This window comes from Penicillium malachiteum, assembly GCF_028827825.1.
Source record: "Penicillium malachiteum strain IBT 17515 chromosome Unknown utg000002l:1.0-8849297.0:1.0-8852440.0, whole genome shotgun sequence".
Taxonomy (NCBI): Eukaryota; Fungi; Ascomycota; class Eurotiomycetes; order Eurotiales; family Aspergillaceae; genus Penicillium; species Penicillium malachiteum.
The window spans coordinates 3,043,034-3,065,147 of NW_026643095.1; the positions used below are offsets into that span (position 1 = coordinate 3,043,034).

General features: G+C 46.7%; 6 protein-coding genes across 6 annotated transcripts; 1 reads left to right on the plus strand and 5 right to left on the minus strand.

The window, feature by feature from the left end:
* Positions 1-49: 49 nt before the first annotated feature.
* Positions 50-2,316, minus strand: N7483_004191 (alpha-L-arabinofuranosidase A; the record flags this gene model as incomplete). The annotated part of the gene is made up of 8 exons (XM_057087628.1): positions 50-397; positions 454-561; positions 609-763; positions 813-1,232; positions 1,283-1,472; positions 1,527-1,643; positions 1,692-2,141; positions 2,197-2,316. 8 exons carry the CDS (start codon positions 2,314-2,316, stop codon positions 50-52), a joined length of 1,908 nt encoding a protein of 635 aa, XP_056947457.1.
* Positions 2,317-3,767: 1,451 nt separating this feature from the next.
* N7483_004192 (uncharacterized protein) lies at positions 3,768-6,833 on the minus strand (the record flags this gene model as incomplete). The annotated part of the gene is made up of 3 exons (XM_057087629.1): positions 3,768-5,876; positions 5,927-5,961; positions 6,023-6,833. 3 exons carry the CDS (start codon positions 6,831-6,833, stop codon positions 3,768-3,770), a joined length of 2,955 nt encoding a protein of 984 aa, XP_056947458.1.
* A 970-nt stretch (positions 6,834-7,803) lies between these two features.
* Positions 7,804-8,667, minus strand: N7483_004193 (uncharacterized protein; the record flags this gene model as incomplete). The annotated part of the gene is made up of 4 exons (XM_057087630.1): positions 7,804-7,904; positions 7,965-8,086; positions 8,153-8,234; positions 8,412-8,667. The coding sequence occupies 4 exons, from the start codon at positions 8,665-8,667 to the stop codon at positions 7,804-7,806; spliced, it is 561 nt and encodes a 186-aa protein (XP_056947459.1).
* Positions 8,668-10,529: 1,862 nt separating this feature from the next.
* Positions 10,530-12,730, minus strand: N7483_004194 (uncharacterized protein; the record flags this gene model as incomplete). Its single annotated transcript, XM_057087631.1, has 2 exons — positions 10,530-12,329; positions 12,479-12,730. The coding sequence occupies 2 exons, from the start codon at positions 12,728-12,730 to the stop codon at positions 10,530-10,532; spliced, it is 2,052 nt and encodes a 683-aa protein (XP_056947460.1).
* A 5,586-nt stretch (positions 12,731-18,316) lies between these two features.
* Positions 18,317-19,434, plus strand: N7483_004195 (uncharacterized protein; the record flags this gene model as incomplete). Its single annotated transcript, XM_057087632.1, has 2 exons — positions 18,317-18,532; positions 18,616-19,434. 2 exons carry the CDS (start codon positions 18,317-18,319, stop codon positions 19,432-19,434), a joined length of 1,035 nt encoding a protein of 344 aa, XP_056947461.1.
* Positions 19,435-20,022: 588 nt separating this feature from the next.
* On the minus strand, positions 20,023-20,992 carry N7483_004196 (ribulose-phosphate 3-epimerase RPE1; the record flags this gene model as incomplete). Its single annotated transcript, XM_057087633.1, has 3 exons — positions 20,023-20,298; positions 20,423-20,674; positions 20,750-20,992. The coding sequence occupies 3 exons, from the start codon at positions 20,990-20,992 to the stop codon at positions 20,023-20,025; spliced, it is 771 nt and encodes a 256-aa protein (XP_056947462.1).
* Positions 20,993-22,114: the final 1,122 nt, after the last annotated feature.

Consider the following 22,114-nt stretch of genomic DNA (forward strand, 5'->3'; position numbering starts at 1 on the left):
GTATCTTGTTGTAATTGACACTATATAAGTCTGTATGGATAGGGTCCACTTAGTTGGTTGTAAGAACTGCAACACTTAGGTTAGGCAAGCTGAAGCTGAATACTCCACTTTTACCGGCCTTGATTATTGTGGTTTTCGTGTTCACGATGTTGGCTTCTCCCACCTCGTTCATTGAGTAAGCGTCGGGGGCAGTCAAAATAGTCAAGTCAGCTGTTGTTCCTTGTCCAATGCTCTCGAATTTCAAGGACACAGGAACATCGGCAGTGCTGTTATATACAGCACCCTTCCAGATGTGCGAATTGGTCTTGTTGTCGAGGCCTGACACATAGTAAAGGGGGCCAAAGGCATCGGCAGATGTTGCAGGAAGGGTATTCGTCATATGATTATGGTTGAAGAGCTATATTTGCGACGATCAGTAATATTACGACTGGCATAAAAAGCTTCATGACTTACAGTATAGACATAGTAACTTGTGGACTTGGTTACACTACCGGTTTTGGAGTCAAAAGCCAGAAATGTCGGGCTCCACTCGTAGGAATCGAGATTCATGAAGAAAGGCGCCTGATGATGTTAGTCCAGCCAGTATATAAATCGAAATATGTACTCACATATGTTGCTCCAATAATTTTGTCAGCATTTCTCTCTGCTCCAAGGAGGAAGACCGCTTCCGCAACTGATCCGATCCACCATGGGTACAACGAAGCAGTGTAGTCACTCCAGTCGAGACCAACCCCGTTGTTATATTCAAGTGCCGCAATTTCACCTGCCGAAATGTCAGCTACTAATTGTCGTGGGTAATGATCAGTACTTACCAAGCAGGATAGGGTGAGCATCAGTGTAGCTATCCCACATGTCAAATTCACTGACAAAATTGTCTGGAACATCATACTGATGATAATCACCACCGGTAGAACCCGGAAGTGTCATATCAATTGTTGAGGCAAGAACCTGGATGTTAGGGTGTTTTGCAGCGATAGCATCATTAAATGCTGCAAAGCGGTATGCGGTGTAGGTGCTCAATCCGCCGCTGTCGTTATCTTCGTTACCAACCTCAACATAGTTGATCGTCCACGGGTCAGGGTGACCATATTTAGCTCGAAGAGCACCATACTCAGTGTCAACGGAGCCAGTCAGGAACTCCAACTCATTGAGAGCATCTTCGACATAGATATCAAGGTCGGCCTCAGGGACAACATCTTCGTTAAGAGCGAGACCGCTCCATATGGCAAGGACTACATAGATTAATAACACGTCATACGTGGTGGTGGAATCGGGCGCCTACTTGGCTCCATGCTGAGATCATCACACCATTCCATATACTCGACCAGTCCCATTCCACCAGTTTCTTCGTAGCCCCAGGTGGTGGGTCGTCCAGGTCGCTCTGTGAGGGGCCCAATTGTCTCATTCCACTTCCACCGGGTGTCAATGGTTTCACCTTCCAAGTTATTTCCACCGGGAAACCGGAGGAATTTCTAACAAGCATAAGTATCGGCCGCAAACATACCATAAATATTGCGGGCACTCACCGGACCAAAGTCACTCAAGGCTTGCATGAGGTCTTTTCGCAGTCCATTTGGACGGTTATTCCAGGTGGGTGGGAATAGACTAATCAAATTGAAATCCAGAGAGCCACTGGAAGCTTGCTAAGAAATATCAGTTTTGCACAAACGATTCAGTATTGCTGGACTAACCGAAGCATCGAACGTCAGTGAAAAGGTATTGTTCACATTAGACGCCGTGGTCGTTGGAGTGAGAGTAAAATCATGCTGAACCCATTTGCTGGACACACTCTTTGAAGTAATCTCAACACTGGCAAGAGTCTTTCCGGTGCTGGACTGAAGAGATGCCTTGAACGAGCCAGAGTAAGATCCCTTGACGTAGAAAGATCCGGTGTACTTCTGAGGCTGCACGTCGATCCCCCAGAATCCCATATTCGTGAAACCGATGGTTCCGCTTCCTTCGACCTTGACAGATGTTGGGAGAGCGGATGACAGAGGAGCACTCAGATTCTGAAGAGTCAATGTTGATTCACCTACTGCACTCCACCCATCCAGATTGGATGGGTAGAGTTCACTGCCTTGGAAGGCTCGGTTGCGGATCAACTCTGCGTATAAACCTCCCTCACCACCATGATTGATCTCCTAATCATTCTGTCAGCACTGAGCTAGATAGTAATAGTAGAGAAATAGATCTTACTTCTTCCATGGCACCGTACTGTAGATTGCTCGTAACATTACCGCCGGACTTCGCGACGGTGATTGTATAAGCTGCGCTGTATGCTGCCAGCAGCGGCAAGAGAAGATATTCTCGTAACATGATCACAATTCAAGAGACAATCTACAGAGACTACCAATCTTGCTCGGAATAAACAAAGGGAAACTTTTCAGATGAGGCATTGCTCCAATATTTATTAATCTTAACTATGTTTCCGAATTGAGACAAATCACCGACTACACTACATTCATGTTGCTCTCAAGTGGCTTCCAAGGTTCTTTCCCCTCATTGTAATCAACATAAGTCTGGGAGATTTTGAATTTCCGACGATCATTCCTACTAAATGTCACATACCGGCTGATACCCTTGCTGATCAATTGACAATCACCGGCATTATGCATCCATTTTGGGTAAATTCCCATGGGGAGAGTAGTATGCCCCCCTCTTCGGAGCACATGGCATGGGAAAACTTCGGTAGAATAAGGTCCGATCATTGTACAAAAACAGTCCAAATTAGTCATAATTCATCTAAGGCTCCGTCAAGAGCTCGCGGAGAAGCCGTAGACAGTAGGTAGTATCCGGGTGAGTGTTTATCTGAGGCGTAAGCCGCATAACTTCGGAATATTCACAAGTTGAATGTGCACATGTGGCTTGAAGGTGATTCAATTTTTGGGGAAAAAAACCTCGAAAGCAACGAGTCAACGCGGGAATGTGAGATTATCATGATTGACAATGTGAACTTGATTACTACGGATAAAATGGGTAAAATACGGGGCTCTTCCCGCATTAGTAGAGCCTCCGTGCATAATACCTACAAGTATTTTGAAAAGGATTTGAATGTCACCACTTAGTACAAAGCTGCCAGTCTTGGTATTTATGAATTTGAGCGGTATTGAGAATGCTCATGGAAGGATATGGTGGTGATCTTATTTGATGGAGGTTTTCAGGACAATGGTGTCCACACATGTGCAGTTAGTATGATCTGGTTCAAACTTGATGGCAGAATACTGGGTTCCTGATACTACTAAAAGTTGAATTCAAGTCCACTAACACAAATTTAAAGAAGCCCATGTACATCATGATACGTATCTCATACCAAGAGAGTTTAACAGTTAACGACCTCAAAAATTTATTCAAGAGAACAACCCACCCCCGAAGCAGAACTTGGGCTCAGGCCTAGTACCTACCTTACTCACATATGATGGATAGCTGAACATTTCCGATATAAACGTATCAGCCCTGACATTTTTCAGTTTCTCGATCGAGCAAGCTTCTGACTCGGAGCTTGTGCTCGATGATTGACTCGCTGCTTGATTGATACTCAATTGGTTGGCTCTTTCAACCAGGAGAATCAATGACTCATCATTCAACTGTCGTCTGGGACAGTAAAGCCCACCGTAAAGACGAACGCGAGGGTTGAGCCGCCTGCGCTGCAGAACTTTCTTTGGTCTCCAAGTATGACTAAGTAGCTCGGCCGTACGCTCAGAGAATGGCCTGATAATATAATGACCTGGGTTAGCAATCAAAGAGCCGCTGAAAATTGGAAGATCGACTTAAGGGATATCTATGGATAGCACTGACTTCAAGTTCTTGAAAAAATTAGCATGATCAAAACTCTCCTCGACAAGCTTATTCTCCGGTCCATACATGCGTTCAAACATGTGGGCCAATTTGATCGCCAGTGTGGCAGCTTCCAAATTCCGACCTTGATGGCCAAAAATTTGCATAAGCAGCTGCATATAACTAATCGTAATTGGATGCTCCTGCCCAAACAATATCTCAACTTTTGCCAATTGGTCCGTGCCAAAGGCTGCAGCTTTTTTAAAGAGGCCCTGCTCAACATTGATCCACAAAATGCTCAACTGTACCAAAAATGTATCCCGATCCTCAGCTCCACAAACCCGAGTGGTCACGGAAAGGAGTTTCTCTGCAAGTCGAATAGCGTTCTTTAATCGACCTTCCTTCAAGTAGACTTCAATCATCATGGCAGTTATAAGTCGAGCATCTCGACACTCTAACGCATTCTGCTTTAACAAGGACTTGAGCGCGGCTGTTCCCAACCATTCTGCAATTCTCACGTTACCCAGCAACAAGTGGATATTGCAAAGAGTTCCTAAGCTAGAACAGACGTCAAAGCTATCGGGACCGAAGATTCTGAGATTCGATTGCAGCACCTGATACTGCAACTCTGCTGCTTCCTTCCGGAGACCCTGTCCTGTATATAGGGTTGACAGAGCACTGACTGCTCTCAGTGTTTCTCCATCTTCAGGACCAAACTTTTCTTTCCTGTATTTTATTACCTTGTGTGCCAAAGCGATTCCATCCGTAAACCTTCCGTCCAGTATGAAACAGGTCATGATTTTCCACTGCAAACTTGCTCTATCCTCTGAAGGTCCGTAGGATGAGGTAAGATCCAAGATATGAAAGGCATGAGGACAGTATTCTCTCCACAGATTTTGATGGACGGTAGCTGCTGGTGGAAATCTATTGGCGAGAATACCCATGACCCACTGCTCCCACTGCTGTAGAGTTCCATGTACCCTCAAGTTGTTACGCATAGCCAAATGAACCAATCGATGAAGATCTAATCGTTGTCGATTAGGCTGATACCGTATCAAACTATAGGCCTCAAGTAGCCCAAGTGTTTTCTGTTGTTCAAGCTTGTTCAAGTCTGGCAATAAGGATATTGGAATGCCGCGCGAATTTAAACATGCCATGATAGCCATAACATTGAATGAAGACGGGCTCTCTTTCAGTATTTGATCGAAGGATGTGAGCCATGTTGTAGCGACCGGGTTTCTTATGCTCTTATATCTCCCTTTATCTTCGAAATCTTCACTCAGCAGAAGGATGGCATCTTGCTCCTGTCCATCCATGAGAGCAATGTATTCGGTGATACTTGTTCCATTCTGATTGATAAAAGCAGCAGCTTGCACAATCGCAAGTGGGAGATAGGTTAATTTTTCCAGCATTTCGCGTGTTTTTTCCTCGTCATTCAAGTGCTCTTGACGAACAAGCAGGTTTTTCATCATGCGATGGGCTCGGCTGAAATCCATTTCCGGGATGTGAATCATCTTGTTGGGTGCGAGCGCCAGCGCAACTTTCGTGCTGCGAGTAGTGAAAAGAATACGTCCCAGAGAATTCGCTGGCAGAAATTGTTGGAAGTTGGTCCTGACGCCTGGTTCAGAGGATTTCCCCCACATTTCGATGTCGTCCGCGTTATCAAAAATAAGAAGCCAACGACCGGATTTTTGATGACTGAAGTATTCTTGGACGGTTTGAAGAACTTCATTTTTCTCTTTGCAAGCCACCCCGAGACCTAAGTTATCACATATACCCAGGTAAGCTTGGTGAATACTTTCGGGGCTCATGGCAGGAACCCAAAACACGGAGCAGTCGGTATCGCTCTCTTGGGCCCGGTATGCCAGTTCAAGGGCAATCTGTGTTTTCCCGACACCTCCAAGACCATATATAGCAAGCTTCGACGCAGACGACTGGTGCAAAAGTCGTTCTGAAACATGACTCATTATGTCACCATCCACATAGTGGTCATTTCGATCAAATGGAACAACCCAGCTTGCAGGCTTGGGTGCTGATCCTTGGTGATTAGATTCATTTACTTCAGTCTCAATCCGCATCTGCATCGCTCTAAGTTTATACGTCTGTGACTTCTGTTAGGAAAACTCAAATCGACTCATGATGGCATGCTCACTTCCACTAAAGTTTTAAACTCAAAGTCGGTTTTACCTGTAGATTATGTCAGTCTAGTTCCTGAGTAAATCGACAGTTCGCAGCTGGGAATACGCACCTCGCTTCCCAGCGAGGTTAAGTGTACACTGATCCACAGCGGACTTCTGACGAGGAAGATGGAGATAATCATGCGTAGCAGTCTCAATCAAACTTCGCTTCTGGTAATCAGTCATGAGCACATCTTCCATTGCTCGTACCACGTTGAACCGAAAGCAACGATTCTCCTCGCATTCGCGTCTCCACCGAGCCATAAACCTCCGTTCCACACCTGCCGGCTTTGTAGCCATCCTGACCAGTGTTTTTGACAGAAATTTCACAATATTATCGTCCAAGGCTTGGTTCCCAGCAACACCTGTGCCCACAGAGATCAAACACTTCACAAGGTCTTGCAAATTTCTCTTTGATGAACACCAGATATCACAAGCCTCCTCTTCCACCTCTTCTATCGGATTGTTTGCCCCGAAGGCTCCATCGACGAATTGCCGGTCACCTATTGACACTGGATCGAAGAACCGTGTGGCGGCTGATGTTGCCAAAGCGGCCTCGCAAATGGTAGGTGATGGTGCATTTTTGTCGAGGGAATCATAACTTCGTAAGCGAGTGACTTCGAGTGTCTCTTTCGATGTGGTGCAAACAAAGACCCTGCAGCGTCGAGAATTTCCATCATTCATCAAGGCATCGGGAGATACCCCTGCACGAACTATGACATTTTCGATAGCAGCTCGAAGCTTTTGCGAGTCATACTGCGCTTTAATATTACCCGACCAATCAAGAGCTATTCTTCGAGATTTTTCACTGAAAACAGACTCCATGAGTTCACGATAAGCTTCAATACATTCGTCAACATCCATTTCCAGGCGCCCTAGCATGATAGCAATTAATCTTGCAGGTATTTCATTAGTTCAAACAACTCGAAAGAGAAGAAATCAATGCGAAATTTGGACGACTCACCCTCCAGTACTCGTCCCCCCAATTAAATCAAACAGATCGCATGGTTTGACATGAGCGTGATGCGAGATTTTCGCATTCACAAGATCCATGATACACTTGAGAATATACAAGCTTGATAGACCACGCACACCACCTCCATCGAGTGAAAGTAGACACAATCCATGGCGGTCAACTGGATTAGGCCCGAGCGCCCGGGTACCTGTTGACATGGATAATATAGACGTTGATATAAGACCTTGGATTAGTCTTGGGTTGCGCTATTCACCAAAAAGCTAACTCAAACACGAGGAAATGATTCGCAATTTTTGGGGGCTTAGCAACATTTATTATGATCCAGCCCTGGAGCATAGCCGCCCTGGACATGATGCGTTGGTCAGGGCGCGTAGGATCGTGCAGCCAACCAATAAGCAGCAGGAATACCGCTCGCCTCGTTCAGAAATGAATCCGCAGGATACATGAGGACACTCATACTAGCACTGAGCAGCCAGAGGGAGGACGATCGACGAAGTCGGTATGTAAATTCCATGACCGAGTTCAAATGCAGCGCATGTCAAAAACATTGAAACGTGCACCTCCGCCGGGGCGACTACAAATTAAAAAAAATAATACAGATCAAGATTCCTGCCATAGTATATACGCAAAGGCCAAACTTTACACTCACTGCATGATAGAACAATATGTTATGCGAGCACCGAATGTTCCTGATGTAAGGTAGGAAGTAAATTTTTAAGCTGAATTCACATTACAGAGGCACAGCATAGAGGGAATTAATAGGCAGAAACAGGAAAGGGGATAAAAAGGCCCAATGAATATGATTTGGGCTCAGCCCAGATCCTACTGGAGGATCAAGAATCGAAACGCCGAATGAAGAGCAAGGTATCGTAGAGATCATTGATCATGGCGCTTAGCAGAACTCGCAGCACTCGATGCAATCAGCGCAGCATTCGCAACCCTCCTCACAGACGAAGCAGCAGCACAGAACGGCCAAGCTATAAGAAAGAATCAGCATGCGGATAAAATCAAACCTTTAAATCCAGATTGTAACTCACCAGCTAGCGAGACATCCCTTATCTCCACCACCGCTGTTGTTTTGAGGGAGAGGCGGCTGTTGGTATTGTGGTTGGCCAGGTTGCTGGTATCCCTGCTGGGGCGGCGGGTATTGACCAGGAGGCTGTCATAATGTTAGAATCGATTATAGGAATGATTTTGATTTATAGCGGGCGGTGATCCGACGTACAGGATACTGTCCGGGCTGCTGATAGTACTCTTGTCCAGCGCCAGGAGGAGGGCCAGGTGGAGGACCGCCCTGGTAGCCGTAACTATGTTCCAAACAGTATCAGTATACCGATTCGAGAAATGTTCATCGCCGGACAAGCAGTATTGAAAGTGGCTTCGCGGTCGCGCAATATTGCCGACCGGTATATAGGATCGGTTCAGGGATATTGAGAGGATTTGCCGGGATTTGTGAAGATTGGTATTTCGCTCGGATGACTTACGCCGGCTGAGGGTGCTGAGGGTAGCCGTAAGGCTGTTGCTGGTAGGACATAGTAGCAGCGCACTAAGGTCTAGGATTTCAAGGGTGACAAGTGAGCGACGCGATCGAACCAACGAGAGGGAGTGTGTTGGCGCTGTGGCAGCCACTATGGGCTCACTGGCGTGATTGCGGCCCGGAATGACCAGGGTCGCGAGTGGCTGGAATGGGCAGTTAAGAGCAGGGGTAAACAATGGCCAGGTAAGAGCCAGGGTAATCATACCTTAACACTAACGACAAAGGGGATTGTTAGAGGGAAAGTGGAAAGGCTAACGAAACGAGCGAAATCGTGAGGTTGGAGAGAAGAGTGAGAAGTGAGGGAAATAAAAAGAGGAGACAAGGTTTACCGAAGCCCCGATGGAAATGAACTCTGCATAATACAACTTGGGAACTCCTTTTCGTTCTCCTTCTTGGCACCGTAAGGCTGGAAATGGGTTGAAGTCTAGATTGAATTGATTATTTGATATAGAGATAAATAAAGAAATGACATTATTAATATCATAATTCATATATAGATCACTGCTCGGAACTAAGTAATAATGCAGGATCTATGGATCATTTACCTCTCAAACTACTCAATATTCAGTAGAGCTCTTCAAGGAACCTTGGAAGTATTTTACCTCTGTAATGTATGTTACAAAGAAACAGACCCGGTACTAGCGGTAATACACAGCCACATCCCACAGCCCTACCACAATGTATCATCAGAGCAACTGGGTCAGCCACAATTACATCTCCACGGGGAGATACTCATTGGTGTACAAGGCAGCCACCGAATCACTAAGATCTCCACCACGAGCGGGTGCCTATCCACTCAGAACCTGGTACTGGATGAACCCCGGCCCGCCCGGCCTGTTTATCGCCCAGGATTGAGAGCTGACCGCCGATTGTTGCTGCCTGTGCGTGAGGTGTTGAGTGTGCCCAGATGAAGCTTACCGAAATAGAGCAAATCCCACCATTTGCCAAGATAGGCATTAAAGTACTTTGCATTTTGTACCGAGGAGCCTGTAAATGTACCTCCGAATGTACTCCGTACCTTTTTTTAAATTTCAATGTGGAGTTGTTGAATCTTACCATCCTTCGTTCATAGAAAGGGGTGCATTCTTCATAGTGGCAGGGTAATCTTTGGCGCCATTTTAATCCTAAATGTACTCAGCAGCACTCAGCCTCTTTTCAATGTTCCTTCAAGCCTCAAGGCTGCCATGATTAGACACTCATCTAACATTATCCACAGTGGTAGAATCTACAAGCGGGATCCAGATGCCCAAGTGGACCTTGATTACGTATTACAAGTAAATACTCGTAATTACATATGGCTTGATCCTGACTTTCCCGAAAAGGGCAGTTCTAGTGCCGTAATTTACAGGCCCCCATTTCAGCCACTCAACATTCCCAGCCTAGGAAATAACTCGCTATGTTTGTTCCACAGACATCACCAAGACACTGCAGGGGATCTTGTCACAAGATAACTGCAACCCTGTCACACTATGAGAATGACAAAAAAGGATGAATCTCAAATTAAAAAAAAAAACCAATGCTCAATTGCCATTCAAGGGAAATTAATAATCATTAGTGCGTCATCTCACCATATCCAGCCCACTCACCCAGTCCGGTGTGAGACTGGACAGGATCAAAGACTGTCATAAGAAGCCGCAAAGCCAAAGACGAAATGATGTCACGTTGCGCCGACGCCTGATCGATCCGATCAAATCAAAACATTCAACCGAGAAAACGTTATAACTAACCACCTCCCCATGATGATTCAATATCGAAATCAATGCTGGATTCTGGATGTGGTCATTCATTCATTCTCAGAACCACAGTGGTAGCTCTGGAGATTCCAAGCAAATCCCAACACCATTAGCCTTATATACCCACACAGACACCCATATATCATCAATTGATGTAACAAATACCGTCCACTCAGTGCTCCGACCATGATAACTGTGCACCACACATGTGGATGAGCACATAAATTACAACACGCCTCACCAAATGAGGATAAAAACAAGACCAAAATGACAAGAATGCAGAAAGAAAGGACTAACTCATGAACAAGATATCAAGACCAAACTTACACAGCTCACATAACATACGACTCCATCTCTGGAGGGAACGGAGGCTGCGAGTCCATATAAAATGGCCCATTGAGCGAGGGATCCAACTCGAATCCAGGAATGGAATACGGATCATACCCATGCATGAGGGTCGACTCCATACCGAACGAAGCAACATGAGGATGAGAGCTCGTCAAGCCAACAGAAGTACCCTGGAATCCGTGTCCCAGATGTTCTTGTGTCTGATTGGACTCATGCTCCTGTTCCACTTCTTGCTCAAGCTCAATCTCAGCTTCCCCATTTCCCTCATCAAAGTATTCCTCTGATCCATAACTCGTTCCACAAACATCATCCACATTCTTCACGTTTACAGCCCCAGTCTCTCCGGCCTCATCACCGTCGTATTCATCATCCTCACCTGCCCGCTCGACGGTTTGTCGCATCCAATGCTTCAATACATCCATAGGAGGATGGTTTCCTCCACCCTTCCCACCACGCTTCTCGGTCTCTTTGCCACGGCCTCCACGACCACGCTGACAGGGATTGAAATGTGTTCGGCGAAGATGCGCTGCAGCGTTATAATTCGCACCGTACTTCTTCCCATTGCGACAAGCCTTGCAATTTGCTAGGAAGGTCTTATCAGGTGAAATATCGACACAAACCCATACCTTACGCACGGAAGCATGGACTCGGTCGATATGTCGACGGAGTTCGTGGTCACCGTGGAATCCCTCTGGCTGGTCGTTACAGAGATGACAATATGTCTTTGGTCGTGGTGGACGCTGTATTGAAGCTTTGGGGATTGCTTGAACTGGCTTGGCGGTGCCATCTGTGGGACAGATGCGGACCATTTGGTGGGGGTCTTTGGAGTCGGGTTGAAGGAGAATGGTTGTTGGAGAAGAGGAAGATTCGGACTCGCGTTTTGGAGCGATAGGGCGGGTCGCGTGTGCAATTTGCTCTTGGGTTCGTCTCGCGGCGCGGGTTGGTGCTGAAGGGTTTGTGGGGGATGGAGGGGACTCGATTGAGAGGGAGGGTTTCATTTCCACTGCTGATAAGGCATGGTGGATTTGAACAGGAGCGGGGATGCGGGTTGCAGGGATGGGATGGGGAAAGGAAGATGTGCAGGGTGCGGAGGTGGAGAAGTTTGCATAAGAGATTGGGAAGGGGTGTTGTTCTATGTTAGGATACATGGATTGAGGGTGATGAAAGGGCAAACCAGATGCGGAGGTTGGCACCCACTCTGGGGAGATGGAATAAGAGGAAGCCAGATCCAGATCCGAGGTCGCAGCTGCACTGGTGGTACCATCAAACCGGAAATTGTCGAAATTATTGATGATGGAATCGGTGGTCGTGCTGCGAGTCATTTGCACAGCTGTCGCGGGGGAAGCATCCGCCATGGGAGAGACCTGACCATCATGATGACTATGATGCGACAGAGGAGTTGCTCCATTTGATAATCCCTGCGCTGCGAGGCCGAGGGACAGAGTCGAACCAGGACCAGAACCAGAGTGGCCAAGACCAGGATATGACTGATTTTCGCTATCGTCCAGTTGCAGCTGCCTCGTGTATTCGGAAGGCGAGTATTCGTCGATGGCATGGTCAAATGAGAGCTGATGCGTCCTCGGAGGTCCGTAGGATTGTCGCTTGGCCATAGTGGCCCCGGCGGGCGGGTGCCAGTGAGATATGGGGATTTGTTGGCTCTGAGAGCGTGCCATGGGGGCCGTATGCCGGTAAGTTGACGTCGAAGCATCCTCTCGCGGGGTAGCTGCATTGGATACTTGAGAGAGTGCGCGTCTCAGTTCGACGGTCACCGGAAGTTCCGGGCTCTGCCAATTGTCAATCCAAGGATTATGGCTGGAGGGGAGAGAAGAGAAGAAGAAAAAAAGAAAGAAAGGATAGAGAGAAGGAGAGCAAGAATGGGATAAAGATTTCTTGATCAAAGGGAGCGGGAGCAAGAGACCAAGGTCACACATACGGTGGCTCGTCGTTTCGCTTGCGGAAGACCAGAACCAGAGGGAAGCGTCCGCGGAGTATCCTGTCGAGTCCGTTTGCCCGATTTACCGGGGGTCGAGTCGTCACCGTTGATGGCCGGAATGAATGGGCTGATCCGACTACTCCAGAGTTGCATGCGCTCAGCTTCCGGAAGGTGGGAATATCGATCCAAAAATGCATCCCGGTATCCGGAGATGGCCCTCATGAAGAGCTCATCGTCTTGATTGAACGTCATAGTGGATCAGAGGGGAGCTCTGATATGGATGGTTGAGCCCAAACTGGTCAATCAGCATATAAGATATTTGGGGGAAGCAGAGCAGAAGGGCAAGCAAATATTAAATGCAGATGCAGATGCAGATGCAGATGCGTCCTTGCTACTAGTACTTTGTCGACGTTGGTGTGGAACTCTGAAGTTGGAACTCGAAGCTGAGATGAAGTCGGTTTTCCTATACACATATTAGGAGCCGCACTGGATCAGGAATGCGTGCACGTACGTTTTCCGGGAAAAAAATGGGGAAACTTACGATCTTCGGATTAGATCTGCTATATCGAAAAAGGGGTGAATAAGTGATTAAAAAGAATTACGATGTATGAAAAAAAAGATTCTTGGAAATAAAATAAAAAAAAAGAATGGGGAAGATTGGGCAGCATGCAAGATGAGAAAGAGAGAAGAGAAACAAAAGTCCGGGAGAAAAGAACTTGGAAACTCCACAGATACGAAGAGATATACACCAGACGCTTAACATGAGACTAAGAATGGAGGGTCAATCCTCTAGAGGTCTGGACCATGATGATTGACCCGATTTACCTGGGTTAAGGGGCGATAAATCTCCTATAGCGCATTTTTCTCCACAGTACTTCGTCCCGAGGACCCCAGGATGTCCATACGGTATTTGTGACTTCCCACACAGCCCAGTGACGTCTATTATTGAACCTGAAGGGATGGATACAAGCTCCGTACTGACTAGAATTATCTGGTTGGTTGCTTTTCTGTAAAGCTGTAAACGGACGGTCCTCCATGGGAAATTCGGATCAAAGTGAGGCAGCGAACCGGATCGCCCCGAGCGTGACCCGATGTTCATGATGCATAAGATTAAATAATCATTGAGTGTTTTCAGGGGGGGGGTCTCAAAGTATGCATATTCAATCCAGTTATCACTCATGCACTCATCACTCATCACCTACAGAAAATCTCATACAAATTCGGTTTCTACTCCGTACGGAGTTCTACTCGGAGAGTCGGTACTCTCTCCCTAATGGATCCTCAGCGGATCCCATGAAAAAAAAAACTGTCCTTCCACATTGACGTCTACGACTTCACTAGTCCACCATCCAACTCCATTGGTTTCAAACTAAGAGTGAAATGAACGTCTGAATGGATGCCACGTCGTCCTGCAGCCGGGGGAATCGGGCCCTGCAGGTGACGCCTCCCCGTGGCTGGTGGCTCAGCGCCCAATTGTTGCCCAGAAGAGAAGAAGAGGTCAATCCACACGGGAACGTTCCATGGTTCTCAATCTATAGAATCAGCCTAGAAAAACATAGTTTAGTGGACAAGGTACATATAGTATGCCTCAAAATTGAATAATCAAAAGTTTGCATACTCAATAAAATTATCAATAAGATAATCAAACGTCTCCATAGAGAACCAGTTGACCCGCTTGATTCTTTTTTTTCTTCAGGAGAGAAAATCCCATTTTGCAGTGTTGGCATGTACTCCATCACGACGATCACAGCAAGACATCTTCTAGACGTCTACAATAGCATGATTGGAGGCTCCAAAGGCGCCAACAGGGACATATTTGTTTTTTTCAAGGTTTAGAGGGATGTAGGCCACCAAATCAAACCACCCCATGACAATAAATTCACAGCGGTAACTGCGTTTCATCCAGACACCCCCATTTAACCTTCATAGGATGATCGAATTCGGTCATGGAGGATCGACATCGCAGATGGATTTCAACCCAAGAACCTAACTCTCAAGTGCTTACACTGAACACCTAACATCAAAATCAACCCAATCCCGATCGGGGAGACTTCGCCCAACCCCGTGCTCCAGTTCACGACTCCACTCCCTCTCCGCCTGTTATCTGTCAGTTTCGATGTGTCACTGTTCTATTTCTTAACTCGAAGGAGTGGATTAGGGGTTATTGAATCATCGGAATGAAAGTCGAGAGTCAAAAATCGAAAAATCCATGCTTGCTTTGTTTCATCAAGGGCGTCAATTAACTAGCGAACATTGGTACTGTTTGGACCCCTTGAGAACGACGATCAACTTGATACATGGCATACAACGCACCTCCCAATAATTTCGTCATTTTTTTGCACAGATACATGCGGTGTATCGTTTTCTGCCCAAAAGACCCTGTTCTGCTATGTTGATTGGCTATCGATGGAGGATTCTTGTGTCTAATCGTATTGTGGAGAGCGCCAAAGTACCACAACGTCAATTGGCGGTCGGTTAGAGCTATATTTGGCTTGGTGGATTTGGGATGAAAACGCATTCTCATGAGAATATCATGATCCACCTTAGTCTAGTGTCGGCCGACTCACGAAAAGAACACGTAGCGAAGTAGTAGATCGTGTGTCGAGTGATCTCGACATCATGATGTAGAGAATGACATGATCATGCGTGATTTTTGAAGTCAATAGTAGTACAAATCGCAGGTTAAAGTTGGACGCTTGAGACTCCGTGGTGAAAACCAGCGGAGAATGGGGTAATATTACGTGTATTTGAGAGAATGACTCCGAGCATCTCTGGAAATTCCGAATATGAACTTGGACACACCCCAGGGCTATCAAGCCTTCACTAAGGTGAATTTTCCATCGCGCATAGTACAAATGTGCATGGATAGCCTGGAGGTAGAAAAATAGAGATCTAGGCAGGACCTCGAGACTGGGAGAAAAGAAGTGATCATAGCATTTCAATTATGGAAATGAAGCATCCATCCACGTAGTACTACATATCTGCACATGTGGGCATCGGTTCAAGTTGAACCTTAGGGTGGCTACTGGTTGGTAGTAGTATCCTAGGTAGTATTCAATGTTCTTCAATGTTCTTGCTTGACATCGCTGGATTCGACCTCAGGAATTGTTGATCTCCTTATCTATCCATTCACAGACTATAGTAGCAAACTTGAAGTCAACGTGCCCGATCCCAGACCTTTGTGGGAATATATTGCTATTCTCTTGCCAGTGCCTCTTCGAGATATTTCCAACCAGCTTCAAGAGCAGCAGTGGCAAATCATGGAATGTAACGAATATTCATAGGTATTGAAAATAAGTGCATAGAATTCATAGCGCATGTGTGTATGGTTTTGTGTCGAGGGCTGCCAGTGGGAGGAGAAAAGGATCCAGGACTCAAATGGAATACACGAGGAGTTCTATGCAATACCGGGGTTGAAAGAGAGACATCGCGAGGATTACCTGTTCAAGTTAAAAATGGCTCTTGTGGCTCAATGAAGCACTGTATCTTGTGTGCTCTGCGACTCGGACTCGGAGGATACTAGCGCAGAAGTGGAAAGAGATGACCGTGAGGCTCCCAAGCCTGATGCTTACTTGGGTGTATATTCATGCCCAGGTGGAGAGTGTTTTTATGTTCAAGTTGAACTTCAAGTTGCTTTTCAAGTTGGGCCTGGGAGAGTGGTCATGGATGCGGCTGGCGTTTCGAAGACAGGATATAGAAAGCTTCCAAGGTTGAATGCAGCAGACCAAACAGTTTCGAAGGATTGAAAAAGATCTCAGATCCATGTTGTCCATGGCGGGGATCGAACCCCTTCATTGTACAAAATACATGATGTTGCGAATACCCTCACTTGATACCTTCATCACCACACCGTAATCCTTGATATCTCACTCATTCTGGATTATTTTTGATTTCTGACGAAAGAAATAGAAAGAACGAGTTTGAAAGTATCTTTCATCAAAATATCAAAAAAGAAATTTAAAAAAAAAGAATGCCCGTAGCTTCGGTCGAAGCTACTTCCCTGCCCGCCCGCCCGCCGGTGTGAGTTCAGCCACTGAACAGGACCCGACATTATCCTGATCAATACCTCTGTCCTCTTACGAGTCAGAGACCACTAACCACTACCTAGGTAGGCAAGCTGGGCTGAGTTGCTACCCTTCTCCCCCTCGACTCAACTATATAGCCCCCCCATTACATTCAGTCAAATTGAACGCCTAGTATGAGGTTGCCTGCCCACATTATTTCTCTTAATATTGATATGCTTACTATTACTTTAGCTAAATCGATAAAATTTGGCTATGATTGCACATGAGCGAGAATTACAAATACGCAATTCGCTGCCAGAATACCACGCAGGAAGCAGAGTATGTAGACTAGAACAGAGCACTGCCAACAAGATCCATGCTCATTGCGATAGTAAGGCGCCCAACTCCTCCCAACAGAGCCTCCGCCTCTTAATAGCTATCATATAGGCCCGTCTCTCCAGTTACTAGTGGCTATAACCAGACTCAGCTGAAATCCAAAGGATTAAATCACATCACAAGGCTGACCTGCCTCGTCACGCGGATGTCGCGTGCGCTACGTCGTAGCCTGTCTCTGCATCCACCCCTTGCTCAACATGCATGTGGCGCATCACGAGAATATACCGCCTATTAATCCACTGGAGACATAAACGCACCATGCAGCAGCCGGAAACATGGGAACCGGGATACTGGGATTCTATTGTCTTTGACGGCGCCATCCTGCAGCCGTTGGAACCAGATGTGGCCAGATTTGAAATTTATCGATAAAGCTATACCTAAGTATACGGACCTGGACTTGCTTCGATTTCCCTTGAATGGTTGAGGGTGATTTCGCGTGATTTGGCACATGATGGAACGGTTGTCAGGCCGTTATCGATTCGGTGTGTTGTTTGAAGATATATTCCGCACCATACTGACCGCTACTCTACTAGGCTGATCTATTCTGTTTTCGTTGACTACGTGTGATATCTCATGTGCTTGGTGTCGCACTGCACTGCTTGAAGTATCTGCAGTCTGCCACTGCACTCGATCGTCGGTACGATATCAGTATGAGGCTCTTAGTGTCCATGGATAATGTGGCAACTACATTACCCGACAAGGCTAAAGCTTGGATTTAGGAACTCAGGGGATATCCGAGGAACCTACGCGAAATTCGATCTCAGGTTTCTAAAAACCGAACCGCGAATTCATATACTTCCCATGGTTGAGCTTATGGCGAACTCCTGTCTGGTCTGGGACTCGGACAGGACATGGAGACCAATCTCCACCAATCTCACGCTCATACCCCATCTTCATAGTCTCCAGATTCTGTACCATGGCTTTTGTGCTATGTTCTCCCGATGTCCATATGGTCCCTGGCTAATTGCGTAACACGGATAACCGCCAAAGATCGGGTCGGGCTGACGTCAAGTTGCCACGCTGGAGTAATCTTGGAAGCCCAGGGAGATGTGGAGAAGTGATAGACGAACAAGCCGGCGAAGCAGCCGCGAATCACGATCAAAGACAGTCATAAAACATTGGTTTAAAGAGAGTAAATCATAAGAAATCGACTTCTTTGTAGAGAAAACAACGCAGATTGGACTCGAAGGCATACACGTGATCTTCCCCAGCCACGTCATAAGCAAACAGTTTCATGCTGCACAAAGGCTTTCATACCTACGACATTCTTTTTCAACTTGATGGTGTCTTACACCTGATTCATGTTAAAACCCGTGTTGTACTGAATGAATGAATTGGAATCCACTGAGTCTTGACCGCTTCCTCAACCATTTAACATTCACATCTAGCTTAGCGGCTTCACCCCTCTACTTTATTTCTCCAAACACCCCTGAACACGATGTCCGACTCAACCCTTTATCTCTACACCTCCTTGACGGCGGGTTCGTCCCATATTGTCACCGCCACTGCCCGCATAGAGACTATCCTCAAGGCAAACAAGCTTCCTTTCCGAGCCATTGATGTTGCCACAGATGAAGCCGCCCGCAAGCTGTGGGGTCGCCGTTCCAAGGGAAAGAAGTTGCCAGGGCTTGTGAAGTACGGTAACATAGTAGGAGTAAGTAACACGGCATCAGATAACCGTTCTAGAAACAATCCGAACACAGGGGAAGAGAGCATAAGCTAACTTATGTTCAATAGGACCTCGAAGAAATCGAAGAATGGAACGAATTCGGCGAGCTGCGCATGGTCGTAAACAGTGCCCCAGATCTGGATGGCATGCCAGCAACAAGTTACCCGGTCGCTGCACCCTCCCCGCCCAAAGAGCCCGAACCCAAGACCCCCAAGCCTGTCACAATCAAAATCCAAAGTCCGCCCGCAACAAAGCCCGACGAAAGCGAAAAGAAAGATACCTCCGCCGTGCTTGCACTGCGACAAGCTAGTGCTGAAGCTGCCTCGAAGGCAAAAAGCAAGACCGACGAGAAGAAAGAGCCGGAGACGAAACCTGAGGATGAGCAATCATCATCTTCTAGCCTGACCGCTAAGCATCGTAAGGGCTCTGTTGCGCCCGAGCTCCCTGACACAGCACCTGAGTCGCCTAATGGTCCCAAGAGACCCCCTCTTGTGCCTGAAGTTGCGGCTATGTCATCGGCGAATTTCCATGCTGATAATGCTGAGATGATGGGTCTTGTGGAACATCATCGTGGATTGATCATCTCGGCGGACAACAAGGAAGAGCAAGATAAGGCAGTGCATGAGATTCGGGCATCCATTTCGTCGGAGGATCCTTCGGGATCTGTGGCTGCTTTGCGGAAGGAGGCGGCGGAAATCAAGCGTCCGAGTGAGACTATTGAGGAGAGTCCGGTCACGGAGGATGTTGTTGCTGAGGAGAAGAAGGAGGAACCCAAGGAGGATGTTGTTGCTACTGAGAAGGAAGAGACCAAGGAAGCTCCTGTGACTAAACCTGAAGAGGAGAATATTGAGACAACTGAGAAGGTCGAGACAGAGCCTGAGACTTAAGGATCAGGACAAGGATGTCAAGGAAGCTCCTCAAGCCGAGGCTGGAACCTCCGGTACCTCTGACCCTGCGGACCCCGCCCCTGCAGCTGCAGATGCATCTGCAGAGACGGAGACTAAGTCATCAGCGAAGGAGTGAGGGGGATGTTTTTGCGCTATTTACGACTTTGACGAGTTTACTTAGGAATGCGCGGATTCCGAAATGTCATGGAGTAGCAGTATGATACCAGTGGCCAGCGAGAAGCAATTTGTGATTTCGAAGCAGCTGTTCTATACCTCTAGTGTCTTATTTTCTATTCATGTTTTTTTATTCAATTTTAAAATTCCTGTTATTAGTATCTGGGTTCAATTCTAGTGTTAATAATCATAAGTCCTGGAATGCGAATCATAGCTCATCATTATACCATCCCTATTATTGGGAGGGAATGGAAGAAATCAATATCCCTTTATACCAAACCCCTTTTTAATCGAGCAGGACGTTCGAACCCCCACCATGCAGCGCATCCGGTACAGACTCAACGCAGCTCGTAAAGCAGCAGAGAGCAGACCAGATACCTGTAATGCCACAATATCCTTCAGAATACAATGAACTCAAGACGAAGCCTCAAGTCCTCTCCTCTTCTGCACAGCTTCCCTCAACTTCGCAATAACATCCGCCGGATCCGCCGCGCCGAAAATCGCAGACCCCGCCACAATAACATTTGCGCCCGCATCCGCCGCCTGTTCAATCGTACCGAGTCCCAGACCTCCATCAACCTCGATATTCAAGTCGGGATAGCGAGCGCGCAGAGCGGCGACTTTAGGAAGTTCGGAAGCCATGAATTTCTGACCGCCGAAACCGGGATGAACGGTCATTACGAGGACCATCTATGAATCATAAGTGTAAGTACTGGACTCGGGCTAGTGTGATTGCGGGGCATAACAGAAAAAAAAAGTGACCGAAACAAGGAAATGGGAAATTTGAACGGAGTCATTGGTATACGGTACTCACCTCAGGTCGTTCCGCAAGATCAGGACTATCGAGAATATCCCAGAGCACATCAACAGGGGTATCAGGCTTAATAGCAATACCAGCCTGCATACCCTCCTCGTGAATATACTTAATCAATTCGCGCGGTGAGGTTCGCTTAGTGGTTTCTTTATCGGTAGGATCGGTCGCGGCGACAGAGGAGACGGCTGCTTCATAGTGAAAGCAGTACAGATCACATCCTGCTTTCTGGAATTCCTTTACCCATTTATGGGGCTAGATAGTATCTCAATTAGCGGGCTGAATTGGAGAAAATCAGAGAGGATCGGAGGGACTCCGAGTGTCGCGTACCTCCATGATCATCATGTGGCAGTCGAAAGTGCCGCGGGCACAGGGTTCAAGGGGACGGTCGACGCAACCGCGGATTTGAGAGACAACAGGACATCCGATTGTCATGTTTGGAACGAAGTGACCGTCCATGATGTCGACGTGGAGCCAGTCGGCGCCTTGTTCCATCTTTTTAGAGCAATCATGGCCTAGGTCGGCGAAGTTGGCGCTGAGGATAGAGGGGGCAATGATAGCGGGCGGCGCCATTTTGAATATGAGTTTGAGGAGGCGAAGGAGTAATATGGATGGGGGAGTCGAAGGTTGGGGAGGGATGGAGAGATAGGAGTAAAAAAAAAGAAATGAAGCTCTTTTATCGCATTTACATCAGGCCGAGTGGCAACCTTGGAACCTAAGGGTGGATATCCGTAAAATGGGTCTGATTACTTGAAAACATCCATGGATAAATACAATAGCTCTTCTACTTTATAATTGAACATTTCTGAATGATCTACAAGAAAATTCTGCTGAAAACGGTGATAAGGGCTCTTGAACTCACGTGCTGCGTGCTTCATCGAGAAGAGTCTGCAACGGAGTGTACTATTATGGAGTATGCGGTGAAAAGGAGTTCTCATCAAAGTCTCATCCTGGATTACCCAGTTTGGTGATTCCGTGCTTCCAAGAAAAAAAAAGCAGAAACAGAAAAATCGTCAAGTCCGGTGACCCGAAGCTTTGACAAGGATTATAAGCTCCGATCGGCATGATTCTTATTGGGGGAATACTCTGGAATTACTCTGGAATCCTTAGAATCTTTGTCGAAGCCTCAATGTTAGGATCCGCCAATCATACAATGGTATACTCCAAATGTCCAGTGTATACTCTACTATGAAACAGGTAAAAGCATAAATGTAACTGAAATAACTATTCCAGTGGATTGAAAGACACCACTATTCCGAGTATAGGATCACCGGGTATGTACATATTACATCTCCTACAATATCCCTCACTTATCGCAGAATTTGCCCCGGAGTACGGAGTATGTAGTAAGACACCGTGGACACCGACAATCTTGGAGCCATACATAATACTTCTTGAGTACTCATTGAGTGAGATGAACCCCTCATAGGCTGGAAATATACAGATCAATAGCCGGCAAAAGCACGATTAACCGCTCTTTAGTTGTAGGAAACGGAGTGTATGAAAGCGGATATGAAAGCGGATCACGATCAGCGGGGACTTTCTTAGACACTTAGTACTATCGGCGCACTGTAGTCCGAGCCCAGCCCCAATCTCACGGAAATATTGAACCCAACATTTTGTAATTGATGGAAGTACAAGAGTTTCCTGTTCCTGATTATAGTTACCCAATAGTATCACTTCATCACTCACATT